The 17627-nt window shown below is 49.8% G+C and overlaps 1 protein-coding gene across 4 annotated transcripts in view; it reads right to left on the bottom strand.

Annotated features, from left to right (window-relative positions):
• Positions 1 to 785: 785 nt before the first annotated feature.
• The window catches only part of SLC29A3 (solute carrier family 29 member 3), a 53273-nt gene continuing 36431 nt past the window's right edge, over positions 786 to 17627 (bottom strand). For 3 of the 4 annotated variants that reach the window (XM_020877425.2, XM_070470790.1, XM_020877426.2), the window contains 3 exons: positions 12965 to 13191; positions 8498 to 8660; positions 2451 to 4236 (listed from right to left, as the gene is read on the bottom strand). In XM_020877425.2, the coding sequence (XP_020733084.2) occupies positions 3585 to 4236; positions 8498 to 8660; positions 12965 to 13191 (1042 nt within the window). In that variant the 3' untranslated portion in view covers positions 2451 to 3584. Of the gene's footprint in view, positions 2348 to 2450; positions 4237 to 8497; positions 8661 to 12964; positions 13192 to 17627 lie in introns of those variants that run through there. The other variant, XM_020877428.2, reaches the window with a different exon arrangement.

The raw sequence follows: 17627 nt of genomic DNA, 5'->3' as shown, positions 1-17627 counted from the left end.
GCCAAGATATGGAGACAACCTAAATGTCCATCAACAGATGAATGGATAAAGAGAATGTGGTGTACATATATGATGGAAAACTACTCAGCCATAAAAAAGAATGAAATAATGTCATTTATAGCAACATGAATGCAACTAGAGATAATCATACAAAGTGAAGTAAGTCAGAAAGAGAAAGAGAAATATATTACTTACACGTGGAATCTAAAATGTGACACAAATGAGCCTATCTACAAAACAGAAACACAGAACACAGACACAGAGAACAGATTTGTGGTTGCCAAGGGGGAAGCAGTTGGGGAAGGAATGGAGTGGGAAGTTGCGATTAGCAGACCTAAGCTTTTATGAGAATGGGTGAACAACAAAGTCCTACTGTGTAGTACAGAGAACCATATTCAATACCCTATGATAGTCGAGGACAAACCAAGCCCATGGGCCACAGCTATTGAGCCTGTGCTCTAAAACCCGGGAACCACAACTACTGAACCTACGTGCCCCAACTACTGAAGCCCCACGCCCGGGAGCCCATGTTCCACAACAGAAGAAGCCACTGCAGTGAGAAGCTCTGCACCACGACTAGAGAGCAGCCCCCTGCTCACCGCAACTGGAGAAAACCCTGCACAGCAGCAAAGACCCGGCATGGTCAAAAATACATAAATAATTTACAAAAATATTCTATGATAAACCATGATGGAAAAGAATATTATAAAAATATACATGTACAACTGAATCACTTTGCTGCACAGCAGCCATTAACACAACATTGTAAATCAACTATGACACAGTTTTTTAAAAAAGATGAACATCTTTTATTTAAATTTAACCTCCAGTGGAATAAAATCTTCTTTCAACTGACTTTTGGCCTTCCCTCTATTAGTTGGTGTTCTCTGTTAAAGCATTCCACAGTCTCAGAAGCTGAGGTCCTGCAGTGACCCCTCCACCCCACCCCGTGGCATGTCCAAGCTAATTAGAAGGCCCCAAATCTCCTTGGCAGCACTGGGCTGAAGACAGCAGAATGGGGGTCTTTGTTAATAAAATCCACCCTTGATTCCAGCCTCCTCATGTCCTCATGGGTGCAGGAACTGGTCACCCACTAGTTAAACAGTCAGTCGTTTGACTGCCTCTGGCTTTCTTTTTTGAATGAAAGGAGGAAAATGACAATGTCTGGAAATACACAAGGGCATGTGCTAAAAACTGCCACTTGGGATTGAATGAGAGAACTATTAGACAAAGGCAACGTCTCAGGTTTCCCTCTCCACCTCTGTCACTGAAAAATTCCCTTCTCTTTAGCAAGTTTTGTTCACACCCAGAACATGTGAGCTAGTTCCACAAGCCTGCTGGGGTCACATGAGACTTGAGACCCAGAGCAGCCAAGCCCCATAAGCGGTTGTTACAGGAACCTGGGGACAAGGGTGCCTGAACTCCACGGTCTGCCCCTCTACTTGGAGATGTGTTTTTATTTTCCTTCCTCCTTTCCTGAGAAGAAACGATCCTTTGCAAAATGCCCACTAAAGTGAGCAACAAAGAAGAGTGGGCAAAAACCTGAATACTCTTCCCACCAGCCAAGCAGCCGGCCCTGCCTCTAGCAGCGGTGCTGGCGCTGGCACTGATAGAGTCCATCATCTCAGTTCCCACAGCGCTGCACCGACACGGCTGGCCGCCCTCCTGCCCCTCTCACTTCACGCCAATCTCCAATCATCTCACTAGCAGAGGAAAGCTACCCCTCTTCAACAGAGCACGCGAGACCCTCACTCCTCTGTTACCTCCAGGTGGGCCCCAGCTCCGAGCTCAGAGACTGCCGTTTTACCTTCACACAGACATGCTGCCCATTTATAAGATACCTGAGGTTGAGAGGAGTCACCTGCCAGACAGATGCCCCAAATAATCAACAGCACTGAAGGCAGTGAAAAAAACCAAGGGGGAGATTTCAGCTTCCTGTTAGGGCAGGGGAGATGGGATAATTTATTTTTAAAATTAAAAAAAAAATTTTTTTTTTTCCAAGTATCAGGTTTCAGAAAACCTTTCAAGGGTGTCCTTTTCAATCTCTGGTGAAAGAAAAGGAGTGTGCACTAGCCTGAGTCGGTGGGGAACATAATCTGCTGCCATTGGGTGGATTACTGGCTGCTTCCTGGTTTAATCAGCTGTCTGCAGGACATCTCAGATCAGGCACTCTGCAGAGCAGGGGCTCCTTGATTTATGTCTCTCAGGGTTGCCACTTCTTGGAGGCAAGCTCTGTGTTTCCAGGACGATTCTTGAGAAAGAATTCCTGCTTGATCTAGTCCCTTTCTCCGATTCCCACATCAGCCTGCTCTCCCAAGGAACAGCCTTGTTGGAGCCTTCAAGGAACCTGAAAAAGTACAAATTATTACTCATGTCAGGTGATCACAAGCATGTAGGGGCCTCAGAACATGAGCACTGCCTTTGGAAACAACAACTTCGAAACACACAACTACTCAGAACAAGCCAGGACAAAGGAACATCTAATTCTGTTGACAAGGCTTCAGAGCTCTACTGATGCTCGTAATAAAGCAACTTATGCAAGTGAAGGGGCTGGTGGCTCCCTCTGGACATTTGCCCCTCCAATCCACTCTCCATTCTCCACCTGATTCTCTGCTATAGAGGGATGGCAGGGAGGGATACATCCTGTGGGCTACAGCAGGCTGGGCGTGTCTCTCCCTTCAGGCCTGGAATAGAACCACCTTACTACTTTTGGGATATAATGCATAACCCCTTACGGTTCCTATATCCACTCTTCAAATATTCTTAAATTACTCAATTTGAGTATACTATTTCCTACCAAAACCCTAAAACAGCCATCAATAAGGCTTTCATTAAATACCCAGGTATTTATTAGGACCTTGAACCAATGGCCTTGACATTTTGTAAACATGGACATAAAACCTGTCCTGACCCAGGCCACAGACCATTTGAAGGATCATTGTTTGAAATCCAGGCCTGACATGCTTGGTCCCGTGTACACAGGGAGGCCCTCTGGAGCCCACGTCCAGGGAATGAAGGGCTCCTAGAAGACCTGTCTTCCTGGGGTTGCGGTCTGGTTAGTGGAACGGGGGGTCTGCACAGGCTTGGGTCTTAGGCCTGAGGACTGGCCATCCCAGGGGGACTTCCCCTCGGTAGGAGGGCTAAGGAGTCTCACATCTTGCCATCAGCTAGAAGGAGCAAGGCTGGGAGAAGGCAAAGTGACTAGAGACGGTCTTGGCACTCGCCCTCTAACAACTCAGAGCCAAATACTGGCAACACAGTTCCCAAGAGGGAATAATGACAGGAGGAATATGCCCATTGGCAAGGAGTTTTCTGACTGTGTAACTGGTAACTGTGTCTTATTCAGGTGTCTTTGGTCCTGAAATGTCTCAGGATGTCTGTTGAAGTGTTTGGAATGTTTGCCTGGCCTGGGAATGGCACTGGTCCCAGCTCCCTGGGAGCAACCAGGCCCGGGTGCATGCTGCGCTCTGCAGAGACCAACTCCAGCCCCTCCTGCTAGCCACCTGGGCCCTTCTGGCACTTCCTGCCCCTCTTGCTGAAGCTCCCAGTCACCATGCAGCACTGAAGTCCGGTCATCGCCCTTCCTAGATGAGGTGCACAAGCAGGGCAGAGCAGGCAGAGCCGAGCACCAGGCCCAGGCACACGTAAAAGGTCATCACCACCCCGGTGGCCTCAGCCAGCTCCCGGGGCACGATCTTGGGCCCGTAGATGAGAGCCAGAGTACTGAGGTAGCCGTTGCTGAGCCCCAACAGTGAGGTGAAAAGCACTGGGTACACGTCAGACTGGAAGGCCACCGTGTGCAGGTGGACGCGGGGCTGGTAGTTGCAGAACACGAAAAGGGGGACAAGGCAGGTCCGGAGGAGCACGAGCCCAGGGAGCACCTTGCTTCTGGGCCCTGGCACCTGGATCCAGGCTGTGATCTGCCGGCCACACAGGTCGGCAAAGTTGTACAGGAGGAAGGTGGTGAGGGGGACGAAGAACTTGGTGCTCCACGGCGAGCCTGAGCCCTTGCTGAGGGATTCAATGTTAGTGCAGATGGCGGGGAAGATGAGGCTGCTGATGAAGAAGAGATAGACGATACAGAAGCCCAGGCCAGTGGTCTTCTTCAGGATGGGGCCAAGGGGTGGTGTCTGGGGGTCACTGGATCCTGGGGCCACCGAAGTGGGGTTGGGGGAGTCCTGGGGCAGCTGCTCTTCACCAGAAAACACGGTTGGCCACACAGGTTTCATGTAGTACCTGCAGGGGAGAAGCTGGTGGTCAGAGGGCCGAGAAAGAATGGTCACTGGGGATTTCCAGGGACATGGTGGTCCAGCATGTAGAGCCCAAGCCCCAGGATGCCCTCGGATGACACATGTGCTGCGGGGTGGCTGGAGGGAGGCCTGCAGAGTCCCCAAGCTTCCTGCCCTGGTGCTGCCTGAAAGGCTGGGCTCCAGTCCATTGTTCTGCGGTGCTGGTCGTGTCATGAGCAGGGACAAAGGAAGCCAGTACTGACACTGCATGGTGAGCCTGGGTTCTGGTCTTCACTCACTTATTTTTGCTTGGTTTTAGGGTGGGGAGAGGTGGAGCTGAAGTAGTATTTATTTTTCAAGTATAAAATAGCTTAAAATCTTAAATTATAGAAGTCACACATGTTTGATGAAATGAACCCAAATAATACAGAGTGAAGTTTCTCAAGCAAACTTTCTGCAATAGTATAAATGATATAATAGATATTATATAATTGCCTAAATAGGTGCATAAATATTACACATAAATGCATGCACACTGTTGTCTAAAAGAGTATCTTGTGTCCATCCTTTCACACAGGGACACATGGTTCTGCCTCTATGCTGTGTTGCCACTGAGTATTTCACTGTATGTATATACAATTTAACTGCTCCCCTAATGCTGGACATTTAGGTTAGCTCTAGTTTTCTCTACTATAAATAACAGTACAATGAATATCCCTATACATAAATCTTTGTGTAGAATTTCAGTAGAGCAGATTTCTAGAAGAACTGATGGATCACAAGCAATTTTTAAAATTGCTTTAAAATCTTTAAAATTTTGATAGATATTGATAACCTGCTCTCCGGATAGGTAGAACCAATTTATCTCCGCTTTGTGCCACCTACCTACCCAAACTAATGTAACCTAACCCTTCAATCTCCACGAGAGCACCTGTTTCTTTAGAAAAAACTGACCACAATTTATACTCATTGTGTTGGTTTACAGGTTTATCATCTGTCTCCCTGAAGTGAAGACAGTTCCCTGGGGCAAGGACATGTATGGCTGTTCCCAGCTAAATCTCTAGGCAGAGAATAACCCTTCAAAACAAAACTGTTGAAAGAACTGATAAGCCTATAAAAGTATATTTTCCCCCATATTCTCAATACTGAATATGATCATTTTTTTCAATTTCTTCTACTCTGACCAGAGTAGAAAAGGCTAAGTTCTCTTTGCATTGCTACATTGCCTGAGTCACTCAACCTCTCTGGTCCCTGGGTGCCTAAAAGCCAGGAGATACAGGCTGATTGTATTAACATGTGCTGTGCTGCGCTTGGTTGCTCATTTGTGTCCAACTCTTTGTGACCCCATGGACTGTTAGGTGGCCAGGCTCTTCTGTCCATGGGGATTTTCCAGGCAAGATTACTGGAGTGAGTTGGCATGCCCTCCTCCAGGGGATCTTCCCAACCCAGGGGTCGAACCCAGGTCTCCTGCATTGCAGATGGAGACTCTACCATCTCAGTCACCAGGAAAGCCCCAATATGTATTAACATATCTTAAACAGAAGACTTGGGTGAGGCTGGGGAGAACATAAGGTTGGTGATAGTTGGGTTCTGGTTTCAGCCCTACTTCTGCATCCCCGTGTGACCTTAGGCCAAGTCTGTGACTGAGGCCTCTTGGGGCCTCAGTTTCATCCTCTGTAAAATGGAGGGTTCTGTAGCTATAAGCTTCTGAGATCCTTGCCAGCCTTCCTATCCTATGGGCTGAATATTGTCAATGAGCAAGTCAGTGGGCGGGTTCCTCTCCAGAATCACTTTTCCATGTGATGTTGAGCTGGGCACTTTGGCCTTGAACCGTCTTGTTTCCCAATCACTATTTAGGGAAAGGGCTATTCTTACTTCCCCTTCTACTCAGTGTCAAGTCCTTGCCTTAGTTGACTCTGAGGAAGCTCCCCATAAAGTTCCTCTGGTTGAAGCTCTTCCCCATAAGTTCTTCCAGATCTAACTGCCCCCGAGGTGGTCAGCAGACTCCAACACTGTGTGAGGCTCAGTTCTTCCTGAGTGTGATGGGGCAGTGTGGCCAGCCCCACTGGGTGCAGCAACCTGTAGCAACCTAGGGCTCCTTTCAAGTAAAATTTAGTCTGAGCAGCCCTGGGGCGCTGCGCTCCATCCTCAGATGAGTTTCTGTAAGCCCAAAAGTCTTGACCAAAGTGTTAATCAGCAAAGAAATAGAAGCTTCACGGGCTGGCAGAGTCCTGGGTATGCTGTCTCATGTGCTTAGCTGGAAGGCATTTTGGTGTGCTTAAGCGACTCTGAAAACTAGGGTGACCACCTGTCCTGTTTTGCCCGAGACTGTCCTGGTTTTAGCACTGAAAGTCCCTGGTCCTTGGGACCCCTTCAGCCCCAAGGCCAACAAAGAAGATTGGCCACTCCAGTGGAAACAGCACATGCAAGGTTCCATGAAACAGGACACAGGAAACAGCAGAAGGAGTTGGGGAGCCTCCTGCCTTCTGTTCACTGACTCAAATAACTTAATCAGCACCAACAAGGTGCCAGGAAGTATTAATGTATGGGGCGCTTGGTGACAGTAAGCCAGCCAGACCCCAGGCATCACAGGGACATCATCATGGAATACAACTGGGTAATTTTTTATGACAACCCTGAAGGGTCAGAGAGGGGAGGGGCAGACTCATGGATTTGAAGTCACCTATGGTACTTGGTGTCATCACTCCATCCCCTTTTATCCTGAGGCCACTGGGCCAGCTGAAGTTGTAACAATCCTCTAACTGGGGGGAGCAACCTGTCCCTGGCAGAGTTGGGGTTCTGATGAAGGCAGGTGAGTCTCACAGGGACAGGAGGAATGAGTGGGGAGGAAGGACCTTGCAGTCACAAGCCAGGGATGCAGCATGAAGCAGTGGAAAGAATGCAGCCCAGAAACAGCTCCGGGTTCCAATCCCTGCCTACAACTCACCAGCTGAGCAACCTGGGGATGTTGGTTAATTCTCTAAAGCCTCAGTTCCTCATTGGTAACATGGGAAAATATGATAACAACTGCACTAGGTGGTCATGTAGCCTTTGTGAAAAAAATGAACTGCTTAGCTCAGCGCCCCAACACCAAATAGGTTCCTGTGGATCCGGCAGAGCCAGGACCTGTGTGTTCCCCAGCTCTGCTAGCTTGTGCGCCATGGGACCAGAGGCCAGTCACCTGGCCTTCTCTTTCTCCATCTCATCACCTGTGAGATGGGGAAAATAACTCCTGCCATTCCTGTATCAAATACGACAATGGATGTGAAAATGCATTGAAAAGAATAAAAAGCAAGAAAATGTCATGGGTTGTTTTTTTTAAAGAGAAGTATGAAGCAAGAAAGAAAAAGGAGGAAGGAGAGAGAGAAAGCAAGAGAGACTAAAGCAAGAAAAGTGGTCCTGCAGAGCAGAGAGGGGCCTCAAGAGACAGGGGCTAAAAACACAGTTTTGGAGTTGGGCTCAAATCCTGATTCTGCTGCCAAAGGGCTGCAGGACTCAGGCAAGTAATTTAACCTCTTTGAGCCTGGTTTTCTCATGTGAGAGTGGGAATAACTGCAGTAAGTCACAGCCCTGCCCCAAGGAGGAGTAGATATATGAGCTTTAAATGTGAGGCCCCAGCAGGCTGGGCTGAGTGCAGAGAGGAACAATGGAAGGGCTCAGCCCAAGGAGTTACTGTTGGTTATCAGCCTTCCTCAGGTCCCACTTCTGCTGCCTGCCCTCTAATAGAAAACATGCAGACTCCAGCTGCTTGGGGTTGTGATACAAAGCCGACTTCTTCCGTCCAAGGGCCCAACCAACTTACTGAGCAACTACTGTGAGCCTGGCTCAGCCTGAGGCATGGGATACAGCAATGAACAAAACCCACATGATTTCTGCCCTCAGAGGGATGACACTTCAACAGGAAGATGTGCAATAAATCAGGAAAGAGTGCAGGAAGAGTGCAGGCCTACAGGATAAAGGTAGCGGGATGCCACACAGTATCATATGCTATTGCTTATTATGTGGAATCTAAGAAAAGGTGGCCAATGGATTTATCTACACAACTGAAATAGAGTTGCATATGCAGAAAATCACAGTTACTGAGGGGTAAGGTGAGGGGAAGGATAAACTGTGAGACTGACAAGTACAGACTACCATATAAAAAACAGATAACCAATAAAGACCTACTGTGCAGCACAGGGAACTCTACTCAATACCCTGTAATGGCTTATAAGGAGGTGAATCTAGAAGAGACTGACGCGCTGCCAGAGAGCACGTGTGGGCCTCACCTGGCGTAGTCCAGCCGCGGCAGCAGCAGGTAGAGCCCGATGCAGAGCGCCAGGAAGATGTCCGCTGTTAGGAAGAAGGCCAGGGTGCTGTCTGTCACGTCACTGGCCACCGCCAGGTCCACCAGTGAGGCCACGGCGCTGACGGTGCCCCCCATGGCTCCTCCTGCGGAGAGTGCGGGACATCACGGGGAAGGTCAGGGTGGGTGCATCCTCCCTGCCTCTCAGGCCCTCCGGCTTAACATTCTCCCTGGTGAGAGAGATGCTTCAGTTCTCACAGTACCCCGAGGCCTTGGCAGACAAGGAGGGCCCTGCAGCCGTGAGCTTTCTGACTCGATGGAGGTGTCTCTAGCCCAGCTCCTCCGATGGGCGTGAAGAGGCTGCTGCCTGAAGAGGCAAATGGCCTCCAAGGTCTCACCTGCTTCCTGGTTTCAGCTCTGACCCTCGACCCTCCTTCTCTCTTTACTGTCCTTCTGATGGGGTCAGAAACTTTAGGTTCTGGGGTGGGACATGTCAGAGAGCTCCTCTCCTGCCCTGGGCCCAACCACCCATGAATCACTCTGGGGAAAAAGCTCTGTCCTGTCCAAGCACAGGTTCTCTGATGCCTTGAGTGAGGCTGGCCAACTGGGGGGCCTTAAGGGCTGGAAAACCAGCCAGGAGCCCACAGAGCTCACCCTGTGCCCTACAGTAGCTGTGTACCATACATGTATGAACACACATGCACACTCATCCACATATACACTGCTCACATACACACATATACTCACAAACACACCCTATCACAAGATATCTCAAACACACACTCACACCCTATTACACACACTCACATATACTCCCACAAGATGCTATCACATACTCATACGTGTGCAACTGCCCCACCGCCTGGAATGTGCTGTGCTGCCAAGGGCTTTGGCAGGTGGCCCAGGTGACCACGTGGCACCACACTTTCTGTGCCACGTCACAGAGGAGGCAGCACATCCTAGCCCAGGGGACCCACGGGTCCAGGAGTCAAACATATGTACATCTGACGCTTGACTCCACCACTTACTCGCTGTGACCTGGGGGCTCACATGGCTTCTTGGGACCAGAGTCTGCTCATCTGTAAAGTGAGAACAATGACACCCGCCTTGCGTAGCTGCTTTAAGAGCTGAATGAGATGACATTTAGAAAGGGCCCGGCACAAAGCAGGCTTTCTACAAATGCCAGTCCCCTTCTTTGCCACCATCACACAGTCACTTCTGGGAGGCAGGGCATGCACCTTGTTTCTCTGTTGGGCCATCACAGCCGTGGGTGGCCACGAGTCAGAGCTTATACACGGTCACGTGTGAGCAGATCATTACTCCTCTCAGCCTGTTTATTTGCCAGTAAGAAGGGGCTCATACTTATCCTATCCCTCCCTTGAGACTATAGTGGGATGAAATCAATGAATGGGAAAAACACTGAACACATGGACATGTCCAACAGGATTAACACGGTCAGGGCCTGTGAATACAGGATTGCCTGGCTGCGTGGATGGATTTGCTGGCCTTAGAGGATCACAACACTGATTCTCAAGGAGGCAAGAAGGCCACTGACTGCAAAAGGCCAACTGGTCCAAGCGGGCACCAGCTGCGTTGTCGTTACTCGGCAGGCCTGACCAGATACCACCTTTCTGTCCACTGCTGTGTGGAGCCGTGGTGGGAAAGTGATGGTCAGCCCCTCATCCACCATGATGGCCATCCTCACTGCCTCACCCACACCACAGCCCACCACCTCTGTGGCTCTGCAGGGAAGACCCCACAACCCTTTTCTCCCTAACTTTCTCTGTGATCTCTACTAGCCTGCGTGGGGTCAGAGGTTGGAACATGAAGGAAGGGCAAAGAAATGAAAGTTAGCATAGTGATTAAGAGCACAGACTCTAAAAACATCTCAGTCCAATCTTGGCTCTACCACTTCTAGCTGTGTGACCTTCAGCAAATCACTTAACCTCTCTATGCCTCCACTTTCTTGTCTGTAAAATGGGAATGTTAAAACTTACCTCTTAGGGCAGTTACAAAGATTGAAAAGATCATTGCATGTAAAGCAAGACAGTGTCTGGTGCTGAGAAATGCCATATAAATCCTTTCTGATCCCCAAATAGGTGTTTGGCTGTTTCTGTCCTTCCTACATCAAAGCAGCAACAACAGGGTAAACCTTTTGCCAAAAGGGTGCCAACTTCTGAGAAGCTGTAATCCCCACCTGGGTGTTTTGTAAGAACCGGAGTTAAACTTGGTAAGACATTCCCCGGCTGCCCCGAGGAAGAGATTTTAACATCACTGCCTATTGACTTTCCTCTCTCTCTTCCCAACTTGTAGAGAATTTACAATATTATCATCAACAACAAACCAGGCCTCCGGGAGCTCATCCTTCTTGACTCCCTACTTTTATCTCATCAGTTATGGAAATACATGCAAATGAGGAGCTTAAAAAAACACCAGTACAAAACAAATGAATTGTTCCTCAGATGCCAACACACAGTGAATTCACAGATGGACTCCTCTGGACAGAAGACAAGGGGGCTGGAGAGTGGTGCTGGGGCCGCTGGGAGAGCCGGACACCCCAAATCCCAGGTGAAGGGTGTGCACTGGGGGCTGCACACAGTGAAGACAAGGCTCAGGGCCCAGGGTAATGAACGCCCAAGTGCGAGTACCAGATTACTCCACTTTTTCAAAAATGGACTTCCTGCAAAATGCCCGAGAGTCACCTTCTCTGGAAGATCTGCAGGTGGTCAGATGAACCTGAAAGGCCTCTTGCCAACATATTGGTGTGTTTGGTCACTGGTTTCTGGAGAGATAGCCAGCAAGACTGTTATATTGAAAAATACATCCTCTAGGATGTATACATCCTCCCTCCTACGATAGAGGGAGATGAGGGGACAAGAAACCAGGGTGAAAAAAAAAAAAAGAAAGAAAGAAACCGGGTGACATAAGGGATTAAATCCAAAGTTCAATGATCACTTCCCTCAGCCTAGGCAGGCCCTGCTTGAAGCACTACAAGGGGTGTATTGATTGTACTCAGGAAACTTAGCAATGGGTCCATTTTTATTTTATTTCAGGCCCGAGAACATCTCTGAGGATATAGCCAGAAGCCCAATCTTATATCAAAAATGACAAACATATCTGAGCTCAAGTTTGATCTCTGATCTGTTGACAGTAAGTGTCTCCAGTGCTATGTTGAGAAGGATTTAGAAGTTTAGGAAAAGATACAGATCAATCAGTGATGTCTGGCCCTGGTGTGGGAATGGGGTGGAGTCATACACTTGTCGAGGTATTTGTCATCACATACTACTAGCATTATCAATTAATGGGCACAGACAGGATTCTTTGCAAAATTCTTCTCAAACATTTACAGCACTCCTTCACACAAGACAGACATGCAGGGACACTGAACAGAGCAGCTGAGCCCCTAGTCTTGCTTTAAGGGATGGTGGTCTCCTGGAAAAGCACTGATTCTGACCCAGCTCCTTTTTATCTTGTCAAGACATTTGGGTGAGAGAACAGAACTACTAAGCTCTAGGCAACAGGCTCAGGTTAGCATCAACATTCAGTTAAAGGAGTTGGCCCAAATCACATCGGCACCCCCCAGAAAATGCCAAAGTTCAGGGAAACAGAGGAGTTTATTACTAGGCTCCCGGGAGGCTGAGTCTCATTCATTCTTGAATCCTTGGTGCACTGTAAGTTTTCTACAAAATTAGAGAGGAAGAAAAGACAAATGGAAGGGAGGAAAGGAGAGAAAAATGGGGAAAGGATAAGAGAAAGAAAAAGAAACAAAAAGGAAAGGGGGAGAGGAGGGAAGGAAAGAAAGGAACGCTGGTTCAGGAAACCCACTGGGCAGGCAGACTATATTTTCCAAAAGTAGCAGCAACTATATCTCCCCTCACAACTGTCCTTCTACAGTATAACTTTCACACTCATCCACTGAGGTGTGAGGGTCTGTGATTTCTCCCCTTGAATCCAGGTAGGCTTATGGCTATAGTGGAAGTGCCCCTAAATGTCTTTATGGCTAAGTCATAAAAGGACATAGTGCTTCTGCCTGGGTCTCTTGGGATGCTTGCACTTGCAACCCAGATGCCACGCCCTGGGGAAGCTCAAGTGGCCATGGGTATGTCCATGTGGAGAGGAACCCTGGCCCCAGCCCCAACCCTACCTGAGCTTCCAGCTAACAGCCAGCATCAACATGCCGGCCAGGTGAGTGTGCCACCAGCCCCAGGCAAGCTATCCTGGCCGAGGCCACATGGCTGCCCCCTGCCAAAGAAATGATTCTTACTGTTCTAAGTCACTGAGCTTGGGGTGCTTTGTTCTGTAATAACAGATCATGGAAACACATCTAACACTGATTTCTTTTTCTGGAAGGGATACCACATGCTCACCTCTGAGCAATGATCCCCTTCACCTCCTTCAAATGATCCCCAGGTAGTCCAACCTGGTCAGCTGTCTGGACCCTGGTTCTCACCTGATATCAGAGCCTGGGAATTCCTCATGGGGAAGGAGCCAGTCATGCCGAAGACGCTGCTATTGAAGATGGTGGCAGTGCCGCTGAGGATCACCATGCAGACGATGGTGATGGTGAAGAAGCTGTGGGTCCAGGAGGAGGTATCCACCTTCACCAGCACGGTCATCACCATGAAGATGGCCAGCATGACTGTCAGCGAGGCTAGCACGCGGACACGGATCGGAACCCTGAGGCAAAGATACCGGAAGTGGTTAGAGACACCCCGCCCCCAGGCCTCCCAAGCTGGGTGGGGGTTAGTGACCATTCTTAAGGAAAGCAGGTGTGCTCAGTGGCTGAGACCATGCACTCTGCACTCAGGAGGCCTGGGTCTGAATCCTGCCTTCCTGGCTCACAGGCTGTGTGGCCTTGGATAAGTGACTCTATCACACTGGATTCAGCCTCCGCATCCTTAAAACAGAAAGAAGATCAATCTACCTGTAGGCACGGTTAGGGTCTCCAGAGAGGAGCACATAGAGAAAGGAGGCAGTGTCAGCTTGGGGCACATGCTCTTGGTTGCTGCTTCTTTTCATCTTGCTGTGATGCTCAAGGACAGGAGATGAGAGCTTGCGAGGCACAACCCCTACTCCTCCCACTGGCTTTGTCTAGTATTTGAACAGAACCACCATTCACTGGCTTCCTTCCCCAAAACTTAGCAGTGGCAGAGGGAGGAGGGAGAAGGGAAGAGAATCATCGCTGTCATCATCATCACGGCAGACACTGAGATAGTACTTCATTCGTGCCAGGTACTCTTCTAAGTGTTTTTTAAATGCTAATGTGTTGAATTCTTACATCAGTTCTACAAAATAGGTATTCTTACCTATTCCACAGACACAGATAAGGAAACTGAGGTCAGAGAGGCTAAGCAACTTGCTCAAGGTCACTCAGCTGTGAACCCAGGAGGTCTGCTCCCGTCGGTGCTCTCAGAATGCCATTTTACTGCCTCCCTTGACACAAAGGAACTATGGGTGGTCCAGAACAGGTGGTGAGGACAGAAGGAGGCTCCTGTGATGGTCTCAGCTATCATGGGAAGCAGCTGAGGCCAAGCAAGAACCAGTTCCCACTAACTCTATTTCTGCATCTAGGCTGTACACTCCTCCCAGCCCCCAAACTGCCCAGACATCACCCTGCAGGGAGAAGCAGGGAAGCTGGGATCTCTGAGAAACTGCATTTTTATTCCAGGGAGAGAACATCATCTGAAGAGGCTGTTTAAATCATCAGATTACACTAAGCTTTAAACCAGATTGGATGTTTAGTTAATTTTCCCGCTAACCAGTTGGGAGGGGGCGAGCGAAAACCCAGATTAGTTATACACAAATTTCTTTTGGATAAAAATAAGAAAGACATGAAAGGTAGGAAAGATCTGTACATGTGTAAATAGGTGTGAAATGATGAGCATAAAAAGCAAGAAAGGATTTTTTCAAAGTGCTTTTGTGGCCCCAAGGCTAATCTGAGCTTCCTTCCGATCCTCGATCTCCGGCTGAAGGGAGACCAGGTGCTGCCTCCGCTGGGTCAGGGGCAGAAGGAAGCCTGAGGAAGTGAACGGAGAGCTCAAGGTTGTGGTGTGAGGAGCTGGGGTGAGACCCAGGTGTGCTGAGCCCCAGCCCCTGGCTCTCTGCAGAGACGCATCCACTCTGGTGTGTTCATTCCACACACAGGCCAACCACAGTGTGTCCAACCCTGGGCTGAAGGCCCAGGACACAGGGCAGATGAGGGACGGGCACTTTGTTCCAGCATAAAGTGTTCCATTGGCAGGGCCATGGGGCTTCCTGGGCACTTATGAGGGGCACAGGACCCACCCTGGGCTTCTCACAGGCTTTTTGGAGGTGATCCCTAAGCTTGAGTGTAAGGTATGCCTGGATGGGATTGCATGTTATCTTGTGAGACAGAGCGTGGAACATTCAGGGAATTGAAGTGAACTCTGGCTGCAGGTGACACTGGGAGCAGAGGACGCCGAACAGACACAGGGACCCCTCCGTAGAGGGCCTTGTCCCATGGATAAGTGCCAAGACCTGATCTCAGGGTGGAGCAGAGAGTGGACGTGCAGGCTTTGTCTGCCAGCATCCCTCCCACCAGAAGCACTCCTTCCATGCCAAGTTGTCCTGCAGAGGTGGCCACTCATGGTGTCTACACCAACCCATTTACAAATGAGTGCACACAGGCCAGTCTGGGGTGATCAGTGTTCCATACTTCCAGCCACTGGATTGGGTTAGGTGTTAGCATGTGACCAAGGCAGGGCCAGTGAGTGAACCCTGGGATTCAAAGGTGGAGAGAAGCTGACTGTCTGCCAAGACTGAGTTGGGGGCTGCTGGTCACTATCTGGCCAGCTGCGTGGAGAGAGGCCCCATTTGAGATGAAGCCAAGCAGACACACACAGAGCCCAAGGTTGGTGGATAAGGACATCAGTGCTCTCCTAGATCCAGCAACGGAGGCAGGCCTGACTTTAATTTTCCAGGGAAAGAATGAGAAAATCCTTTTTGTGTCTCTTCTGTTTGTCACCAAGAGTACCAACTGGGACTTGTTGCGACCCCATGGACTGCAGCACGCCAGGCTTCCCTGTCCATCACCAACTCTCTGAGCTTGCTCAAACTCATGTCCATTGAGTCGGTAATGCCATCCAACCACTTCATCCTCTGTCATCCCCTTCTCCTCCTGCCTTCAATATTTCCCAGCTCAGGGCTTTTTCCAGTGAGTCAGTTCTTCACATCAGGTGGCCAAAGTACTAGAGTTTTAGCTTCAGCATCAGTCCTTCCAATGAATATTCAGTACTGATTTCTTTTAGAATGGACTGGTTTGATCTCCTTGCTGACCACGGGACTCTCAAGAGTCTTCTCCAAAACCACGGTTCAAAAGCATCAATTCTTTGGTGCTCAGCTTTCTTTATAGTCCAACTCTCACATCTATACATGACCAGTGGAAAAGTCATAGCTTTGACTAGACGGACCTTTGTTGGCAAAGTAATGTCTCTGCTTTTTAATATGCTGTCTAGGTTTTTAACACCTCCCAAGAGCTGCCTTCAACCAATGATGGGAAAGTGGGTGGATAAATCCCCCGCCCCCGCTCCCTCTCGCCTCGAGTGTGTGCTCCACACTGGCTGCCAGCATTCTGGGGCAGGTCAAGCTCGGTCACCCGCAGTGGGAACTGGCTTGACAAGGCATCCTTTACTGGCTGCCACACCTTCCTGGTCTCCCCCTTTCTCCTACCAAGCAAACCTGCACTTGAATCCTTGTTCTAAGGTCTGTTTCTGAGAAACTCCTTAGACACATCTTCCTAGCATCTGCAGAGCCCTCGACCTGGGCAGGAGTTGGTGGGCAATCAGGTGAGCATCTGGACTCCAGGGGGCCCAGAAAGTCCATTTTAAATGCACACTAGGTACCCTGAAGACTGGGAGTCAGGCCTTACTCCTGATGCTCGAGGTGATGCTATACATGTAGCCCCTGTCACACGATGTCCCCCACATTATTCCAGCAGCGGGAGCTTCCCTGCACACTCAAAGATAAGAGCCACAGGGGCACAGAGCCTGAGTCCAGAGACGGGAGCCCTGCCAACTCTGCCACCAGTTCACAGTGTGACCCCAGGCAAACATTCAACCTCATGGGGCCTCAGTCTCCTCATCCTGAAAAAGGAGAGGTGGGACAAGATAACATTCCAGTTTTCTTCTAAATCTGAAAAAATTCAAGTGGAGAGAGAGACTGAAGACAAAAGCCCAAAAGTTTAGCAGTTCCTTGGGGGCAAGAAGCAGGCACAACAGAAGCAGGAAGCCCCATAGGGACAGGACCCTGCCTTGTTCTCACCGGTGGGGCTGGCACAGGGCCTGGCAGGCACTTGTAAACACCTGCTGGACCCACAGATTGACTAGCAAGGAGCCTAGCAGTGCATGCTGGGCCTCAAGCTCCCTTTCAGTCCCTGCTTCTCGACACCCTCAGTGTGGCAGGGAGACAGCTGGAAACATCAGCAGCAACCTCAGCCAGGCTTGGGAATGGCCTTGGCCTCTCACCACCTCCTCGTAGGAGCAACACAGAAAAAGTCCACCCCAGGAATGCTGCGGGCATCTCGGAAACTTTCTTGTGTCTTCACAACAAGGTAGATAATTGCTTGAACAGGACAGTGGCTTTGGAGACAGCTGGGGGACTTCTTACCCAGGCACCCCCAGGGTGGGGAGGAGGGGGGTGGGGGCGGAGGTGCAGAGTGGGAGGTGAGGAGGTAAACACTAAGTGCATAACAAAAGCAACGCAGCTCCCAACTCTCCCAACTCTCCCTATGCATCCTGCCCCTCACCTGCACAGATCTCCTCCTTCTAATTATCAACTGCAGGACCCTTCCCAGCAGGAACATCCCTACAGGGGCTCCGAGCCCGCAGGGATCTTGCCCAGGGCTGTTTTCAATGCCAGGAAAGCTTTATGAAACATCCCCTGTGCAAGCCCACCCCACATCCACGAACAGGGGCATGCTGCCTTACTCTCTGCTCTTTCCACCTGGACGGTGGCCCAGGGGCTGGGGACACCATGGGGGTGTGAGGGAATGTCTAGACAAGTGCAGCCTGGCGTTGGTGGCTCTGCTCTGGGACAGGGGATGTCTGAGGTGAGAGCTCCAGTCCCAGGACTGTGTGGCAGGCCACACTGATGTG

The sequence above is a fragment of the Odocoileus virginianus genome, chromosome 7, assembly GCF_023699985.2.
Source record: "Odocoileus virginianus isolate 20LAN1187 ecotype Illinois chromosome 7, Ovbor_1.2, whole genome shotgun sequence".
NCBI classification, from domain to species: Eukaryota; Metazoa; Chordata; class Mammalia; order Artiodactyla; family Cervidae; genus Odocoileus; species Odocoileus virginianus.
The sequence above is the reverse complement of the archived record's forward strand: the minus strand, read 5'-3'. Positions and strand labels throughout refer to the sequence as shown.